The sequence below is a fragment of the Mandrillus leucophaeus genome, unplaced genomic scaffold (genome assembly GCF_000951045.1).
Source record: "Mandrillus leucophaeus isolate KB7577 unplaced genomic scaffold, Mleu.le_1.0 Scaffold431, whole genome shotgun sequence".
Lineage (NCBI taxonomy): Eukaryota > Metazoa > Chordata > Mammalia > Primates > Cercopithecidae > Mandrillus > Mandrillus leucophaeus.
This window is the reverse complement of record NW_012104599.1, coordinates 1,735,473-1,743,730: the sequence shown is the minus strand read 5'-3', so window position 1 is coordinate 1,743,730 and position 8,258 is coordinate 1,735,473. Positions and strand designations below refer to the sequence as shown.

Genomic DNA, 8,258 nt, shown 5'->3' with positions numbered 1-8,258 from the left:
TTTTAGTAGAGACGGGGTTTCATCATGTTAGCCAGGCTGGTCTTGAACTCCTGACCTCAGGTGATCCACCTGCCTTGGCCTCCCAAAGTGCTGCGATTACAGGCATGGGCCACCGTGCCCGGCCTAATATGCTCTTTAGGAGCTAAGAATTGAGATCCCATGGGGTCAGGTCTTCATGCCTCGAACTAAGAATCTGGAATTGGAGGGGGTTTCCTGCTTCTGATTTCAGGCTCTGCCTGAAACCAGACAAGGGAGGAAGGAGAAGAGTGGCTTCCTCCTCGACTGTGGGCCCCTCCCTTGAGGTACCAACCCCGTGAGTGTCCTTGACCTCCTCCCCCTCCCTCCCACTCCTCGGCTTGTGCTGGTCCCGGCCCTCAGTCCTCCCAGGACCCCACTGCTTCTCACCCAGGTCCCAGATGTATGAATCACTGCTCATGCCCACAGGCGCCCGCTGAAAATCCAAGCAGGAGTATGCCACTGCCAACTTCCTGTTGCCATCAGGGTGCCAGGAGAGGTGCGTGGCAGCCCTCTTGATTTCCTGGGGGTCCCTGCAGGGGAGAGGGAAGAGAGCAAAAGGCGGAATGTGAGGCTCCCCAATTTCTCCTTTTTTTTTTTTTTTTTGTCAGATGGAGTCTTGCTCTGTCACCCAGGCTGGAGCGCAGTGGTGCAATCTTGGCTCACCGCAACCTCCGCCTCCCAGATTCAAGCAATTCCCTCCTGAGTAGCTGGGACTACAGGCATGCGCCACCACGCCCGGCTAATTTTTCTATTTTTAGTAGAGACAGTAGAGACAGGGTTTCACCATGTTGGTCGGGCTGGTCTCGAACTCCTGACCACGTGATCTGCCTGCCTTGGCCTCCCGAAATGCTGGGATTACAGGTGTGAGCCACCGGGCCGACCGCGAAACTCAGATTTTAAAAGAAAGGCCCCCTCCTGCTGGCTTTCATTGGCCTGGGTAACTTGTCAATACGTAGTCAAGAGGTGGCAGTAATGTCTCAGTTTTTAAATGTGACAGTCCTGGCTTGCTTGGAGAATCAGCCCACTCATAGGCAGCTTTAGATCATCCACTACGATCAAGGAAACTCCCATTTCCCATTAGAGTTTCAGATGTTGAAAACAGTGGGAGTTATGGTCAGATCATCTGGGGGAACCTTATGGCACAGACAGGATGAGCACACGAGAGTCCCACAAAACGGGCTTACCAAGGAAACAGCCAGGAAGTAGCAGAGCCTGGACTCACTGGAAGTCCAGGCCGCTCCCTGGACTTGTTTAACTTTCACAGCAAGGCCTCTGCTCTCTGAACTCTGCCCAGCTAAGGCAGGTCTAGAGCAAGAGGGAGTGGCCCCCTGGGGTGCTCCCCTCCACACCTGCCTCCCCACCCCTCAGCCACCCTCGCCCAGCCACAGCTCCTTCTGCCGGGGGTGGCATCTGGGCTCTGGGGCAAAGAACAGTTTGGAGGCACCGAAATGGCCTTTTCTACTTGGCCTGTACTGTGGACTTTGCCAGCAGACAGAGAAAGCTTTTACAGACTTTCAGCTTCCGGTTTTTCCTGAGATAAACTGCATTCTGTATTTCAATATTTACTGGAGTGTCATTTGACATTTTTTTATTTTCTAAAATTTTAAGAGAAGCTTTTCTTTCTTTTTTCAGTAGGGAAAGAAAACTTCTGTGTGAGATTGAGAATTAAAGATTAAATTCAGAAACACTCAGGTGATGTGTTCATGTGCTGAATAGTACCTGTGGCTGAATAATGTTCTCCATACAAAATGAAAAATGATGACTTCCTAAGAAGGCTTTCAACACATCTGTAGAGCTTATCTTCCCGTCTCACTTTCCTCCTCGCTTTTGCATTCAGTCAGTTAATTACATATTTTTACTTGTGATACTTGTGTTGGTTTTACACTGGGCGTGACCCAAAAGAGCCTCACATTCTATTTCTATTTTGCCACATACAAATCAGGCCTTACAAATTGGATTTGTCCTGGGTTCTTTTTTGTTTGTTGTTGAGACGGAGTCTCGCTCTGTCACTCAGGCTGGAGTGCTTTGGCCTGACCTCGGCTCACTGCAAGCTCCGCCTCCCGGGTTCACGCTATTCTCCTGCCTCAGCCTCCCGAGTAGCTGTGACTACAGGCTCCCGACAACCACGCCTGGCTAATTTTTTGTATTTTTAGTAGAGATGGGGTTTCACCTGTTAGCCAGGATGGTCTCCATCTCCTGACCTCGTGATCTGCCCGCCTCAGCCTCCCAAAGTGCTGGGATTACAGGCGTGAGCCACCACGCCCGACCTCACCTGGGTTATTTTAACTGAAGGTCACTATGTAGCCTTGTGCAGCCACTGCCAGGCCTCAGTACCAGGCTTACGTGGGAACTGTGAGATTATGTCCCAAGACCAAATTATGTTAGGAAGAGGCCTCAGGATGTAGAGAAATGGACATCAACACTAGTTTTAAAGACTGCCAGCCCAGGCTCTTTTACTTGTGAACCTTCTGTTTCTCCATAGCTATGATTTGCTCATGTGGAATGTCATAGTTAAGGTGAGGTTCGGCAATATACACTGGCACACCCAAATACCCATGGCTTAAATAATATACAGGTTTGCTTTTCTCTCCCTTACAAGAGGACAAAAGTTTGGCAGCTCAGGCCTGATATGACAGCTTCACAAAGTTATTAAGAATTCCTGGGAATGGCCAGGCAAGGTGGCTCATGCCTGTAATCCCAGCACTTTGGTAGTCTGAGGTGGGTGGATCGCTTGAGCCAAACAGTTTGAGACCAGCCTGGGCAACATGACAAAATCCTGTCTTTCTAAAAAAAAAATACAAAAATTGCGCCTGTAGTCTCAGCTACTCGAGAGGCTAAAGGAGGAGAATCACTTGAGCCTGGGAGGCAGAGGTTGCAGTGAGCTGAGACTGCACTATTGCACTCCAGCTTGGGTGACAGGGGTGAAAACAAGAATTCCTGGGAATTCTGCCATCTCTCAGCTCGTGGCTTCCACCTCAAAGTCACCTTATATTCTAAAGGTGGCTGTTGGGGCTTCACCCATCATGTCTACATCTCAGGCAGGAATAAAAAGGAAGCAAAGGAAGGGCAAAGGGTGCCTTCTTTCTAGGTAATTCAGCTCCCTTTTGTTTTATTATTATTATCATTTTATCTTTTGTAAAGATGGGGTCCATGTTACCCAGGCTGGTCTCGAACTCCTGGCCTGAAATGATGACCTTGCCTTGGGCTCCCAAAAGCCTGGGATTACAGGCGTGAGCCACTGCGCCCAGCCTCAGTTCCCTTTTAGAGAGCTTTCTTGAAACTGCTCCCAGCTTCTGACATCTCATTGGCCCTTCCCTACTGCAAGGGAGCCCGGGGAATATAGTTTGTTCAGCTGGGTTCACAGCTGCCCCTCACATTTTAGGGGTCTGTTACTAAGGAAGAAGAAGAAAGTGGATACTGAGTGGGAAAGAACAGTCCATAAGGAAGTCGCACCCCAAACCCCTGCCCTTTCTCTTTAAAACAAATGCCTCAGACCACAGGCGAAATGGGACCTTCTGACCCCGTTGGCCTGTTCTTCCTGGTCCCACAATGACCCCCAAACAGACTCCAAAGAACAGACAGCCTTTCTGTCTTCTCCCCACCCCATCCAGTGTTCCCTCGCCTGTCAGACAGGACCAAGTCTGACAAGAATAGAATCTTTTCTTTTTCATGTTTTAAAATGAAAATATCCAAGATGGGAATTTTAACTAGAGCTAGTGAATCTATGGGAACGTGTTTGCTTATAGTTTCTCCTGGACATGTCTCACTCCATGTCCACAAACCCATAGAAAATCAATACCCTGCTGTAATCCCAGCACTTTGGGAGGCTGAGGCGGGAGAATCACCTGAGGTCAAGAGTTCAAGACCAGCCTGGCTAACATGGCAAAACCCTGTCTCTACTGAAAAAATACAAAAATTTTAGCTGGGCGTGGTGGCGGGCGCCTGTAATCCCAGCTACTCAGGAGACTGAGGAAGGGAGAATGGCTTGAACCCAGAAGGCGGAGGTTGCAGTGAGCCGAGATCAGGCCACTGCACTCCAGCCTGGGCAACAGAGCGAGACTCTGTCTAGGAAAAAAAAAATAAATCAATACCCTGTACACAGTTAGCCAGATTGGGTAATTTTGAACCTGTTGGTGATCTTGTGGCTGCCCTGCCTTATGAGGGGACGAGGGGACAGAGCCTTTGAGACCCTTCATGGACCTTCTTAATGTACAAGATGGGCACAGGGTGCTTTCCGGTGGTAGAACCACATGCTGATCACCCTACATGAGCTGCACAAGGTTGTAAAGGCAGCAGAGGCCTGCCTTCCTTTATCATCTCCTAAGGACACAGGCCAGGGAAGGTTCCCTCGGTTTTGGAAGCCAGCCTCTTGCCATTTCTTTCTTTGCCAGGGGCCATGGGGGGCCGGAGATCCAGCAGAGGCTGGCTGGGCTGCAATAAGGGGATGACAAAGTGGAAAGTCTGTTTTGCTTGGTTCTTAAAATGAGGAGGAAAGACATCGATCCTTTTCTTCTTGACCTTTCTTCTCTCCGTCATTCGCTTCTTATCGGTCTTTGAACCCTGTACACTAACCGTGAAAAAGATGGCTTTAGGAGTCAGATGTCCACCAGAGGATGGCATCATGGACAGAGCATTATCTTCTGTGGCCTTTCCATGAATGGCTGGAGGGCTGAAGAGAGGACACTGACGCCGTCAGCTGTGGAGGAATCCAGGGAGAGGGATCAGGAGCCACCTTGGCAGCTCCGTATGGTGTCAAAACCTGTTTCTCTTGTGTCTCAGTCCCTCCCAGGCCCTCTACTTGCCTCTCTTACCTACTGGGCTGTACAAAGCCCAGGAGTGCCCTAGGAGTCTGAGCACACCAACCTTCTGTCCAAAACGCCACTCCATTACTGTCTTCAAGTCCTGTGAATTACCTAGTACTATTCTTCAAATGTTACATGGTAAAACCCAGCTGCTCCGCACGGCATCCAAGACAGATTGTACAAGTTTTTAAACGTTTAGAATTTAGATTGGGTGTGGTGGTGGCTCATCCTTGTAATCCTAGCACTTTGGGAGCTAGGACGTGGGAGGATTGCTTGAGCTTAGGAGTTCAAGACCAACCTGGGCAACATAGGGAGACCCCATCTCTAGAAAAAGAATTTCAATAAATTAGCCAGATGGGGTGATGCACACCTGTCATCCCAGCTACTCAGGAGGCTGAGATGGGAGAATCGCTTGAGCCTGAGAAGTCCAAGCTGCAGTGAGCTGTGATCACACCACTGCACTCCAGCCTAGGTGACAGTGAGACTCTGTCTGGAAAAAAGTAAATAAACAAATAAAAGGTTAGAACTTAGTGACAAATCAACAGTGAAAATTTTACCACCCAGCAACTCAGCCGTGCCATTTGCCCACCCTACCTCCCCCTGTCCCCGTTCAGGGGCAAAGGCAACTGGTCTTTTATAGGCTACAACATTCAATGGGCCAGTGCCATTTCCCCGTCCTATCTCAAAGTGCTTTATTCTACAATCCTGAGTGCAAATACATGACGTAACTCTTTTCTCGGGTTGTAAATTATTGAAGGCCATAAGTTGTGCTGACTGCATCCTTGTTTACCTATAAGCATTAATTGAATGTTTTCCAGTAGACATGGAAGGGAGAGAAAAGGCAGGACTGTACCAGCGATGGGAATTAGGTTCACTTGATAATGGACTTGGATGATGAATCTCATTGCCCTGAGAGCAGGGATATTTCTTTCCTCAGTGACCAACCCCCAGATGCTTGTCAAACTATTGAATGTCCTCCTATGCACGTAGGGGCTGGCTCTTAGAGGTATAAAGCATGTTGAGAAAAAAGAATAAAAATAAAAGCATAATGAGCATTCCTTGAAGTAAAGAGCTAAGCACTCCTTTTTGTGTTTCTTCCCTTGCAAAGGGGAAAGGAGACCCTAATTTTGCAAGACTTCAAAAAGAGTGTGCAGCAGGCCAATTGTTTCAACGTGACAATCATTCCTGCATGCACCCCTCCCACATGCCGGCCTCTGCCAGGCAACTTTCAGTCCTTTCTGAAGAACGACCCTCCCCAAGCACACATACTCCCAGGCAGTTTCCTTCTCTTCTGGGCTGGTCTTTTCATTCCAGGCAACTTTGCATACCAATGAGCCAGAAGAAGTTCTGGGAAGGGCCTCTCAGCACCATTTTATCTTGTTTCAGCTGTGGACCCCAAAGTCGTTTCCATTGCCAACCGAGTGGCTGAAATTGTTTATTCGTGGCCACCACCACAAGAGACCCAGGCAGGAGGCTTCAAGTCCAAAGAGATTATCGTACGTCAGGGTGGCTCCTCCCAGCTCAAAGACCGCCTGCCTATAGCTTCAAGTTCTAAGAAAGGTAAGCTTTACTTCCCCGGGGGGAGTGTTTGCCAGGCAGGGGCGCAGGAGCATTTGTGTATTTATCCATCCCGGGCTTGGCAACTTGACAGTCCCTGCTGCCTGGACTGAGGGCTTGACAGCCACAGGCTGTGGGCAATGAGCTCCAGCTTGAGACACCAGCCCAAGGCAAGGGGGCTGCCCCAGCAGGTTGAACCAACACGCCCAGCTCTTCACTAAGTCAGAAAGTAAAGTCTCCTACAGAAGGAGAGGAGTAGACACAAAGCCCGCATTCAGTCTTGTCTGTGGCGGGAAATGCAATGTTAGATCTGATCATGTTACCAGTGACCCCGGGCCAATTTGCACCAGGTACAGTTGGAGCGTCAAGCCAGGGATTTATATTATGACATTGCTTTCGGGCTTTGTGAAAAAGCAGTGGGTTGTCAGGCACCAGCTATGGTGCAAGACATGGAGCGGAACTGAGAAGTAGTGACAAGGCTGGGTCAGTTGTCACCCAAACCATAGCAATAGGTGAGACTGTAGATCCCATCAGGCTGGTGGTAACTCGAGGCACTGAGGGGACAGTGAAGGGGAGCAAGGCCAAGTGCCACTGGAAGAGAAGCTCTGCCCGGCATTCCCCCACCGCAGTTCTTGCTCCTGGCTCTCTCCACAAACTACCGTGGAGGTTGTGATGATGCAGCCTCATTGTCTGGGATAAATACCTGAGGTTTGTTGTCTCATGCCAAGAGAATCGAGGACACGGACACACACAAGAAGTGGGTTTAGGGGCAGAGGTTTAATAGGCAAAACAAAGAGAAAGGAGAACAGCTCTCTCTCCTGCGACAGAGAGAGGAACCCAAACGTGACTTCCGGCCTGTGACAGAGTGCACCGGATTTTATAGACAGGTTTCAGGAGGTGGTGTCTGATTTACACAGGGCCCAAAGATCAGTTGAACCAGGTGTGATGTTTACATAGCATGGGGGAAGCTGGCCACCCCACCCTAATCTTATTATGCAAGTGGGCTTGCCACCTGGCCGGTGCCATGTTGTCTGCTCCCTAGGCACACGTGGTTGGAAAGGAAAAGGGAAAATGCGGCCGCCATGTTGGACATGCCTAGTCCCAGGTGGCCTTTTCCTATTGGCACAGCTGCCAACATTCACTGTACAAGCTTCTAGCTTGCTTGTCTATGTCTGCAACTGAATTTTACAGGCTACTCTTTGTTAGAAAAGAAAATGATTTGGGGGCTGCTTTTCATTAAAAGGAAAACCTTACCGAGAACTTCCTTACCCTCGCTATCTGCCTAAAAAATTCCTTTTTAACTCCTCTAACAGTAAGGCCAAGGTGGCTCTTGGGTTTGCAGCACCCTAAAGAACAAGGTGAAGGTTCTCCCTCCAAAGGTATCGGTGTCTCCCAACCCCTGATGCAGAGCAGTAGCCACAGTAAAGGGGCCACAGCTGCCACAGAGACCCAGGGGACCCTGTGAGGAGCTGGAGGAGAGGAGGAGGCCTCTGAGTCAGCTGAAAAGACAGTGTCCACATTTTATTGCTATACCATGTGGACCTGGGAGATGAAATGCTACCCCTAAACCAAGCTAAAGCTAAGATGACCTCATCCGCTGTGCACAGGAGAAATACAGGCAGCTGTGCCAGCAACTTTCCCTAAGAGAGTGTTAACCCAGTATGTCTGAGACAGGTCTCACTCAATTTAGAACTTTTATTTTGGCCAGGCGCAGTGGCTCATGCCTGTAATCCCAGCACTTTGGGAGGCCAAGGAAGGTGGATCACCTGAGGTCAGGAGTTCAAGACCAGCTTGGCCAACATGGTGAAACCCTGTCTCTACTAAAAATACAAAAAAATTAGCTGGGCGTAGTGGCAGGTGCCTGTAATCCCAACTGCTCGG

At 49.4% G+C, this 8,258-nt stretch overlaps 1 protein-coding gene across 2 annotated transcripts in view; it reads left to right on the top strand.

The window, feature by feature from the left end:
• BCL2L14 (BCL2-like 14 (apoptosis facilitator)) overlaps positions 1-8,258 on the top strand; it is a 36,288-nt gene that overhangs the window by 16,946 nt on the left and 11,084 nt on the right. For both annotated transcript variants that reach the window (XM_011993645.1, XM_011993646.1), the window contains exon 3: positions 6,207-6,380. In XM_011993645.1, the coding sequence (XP_011849035.1) occupies positions 6,207-6,380 (174 nt within the window). The remainder of the gene's footprint in view (positions 1-6,206; positions 6,381-8,258) is intronic.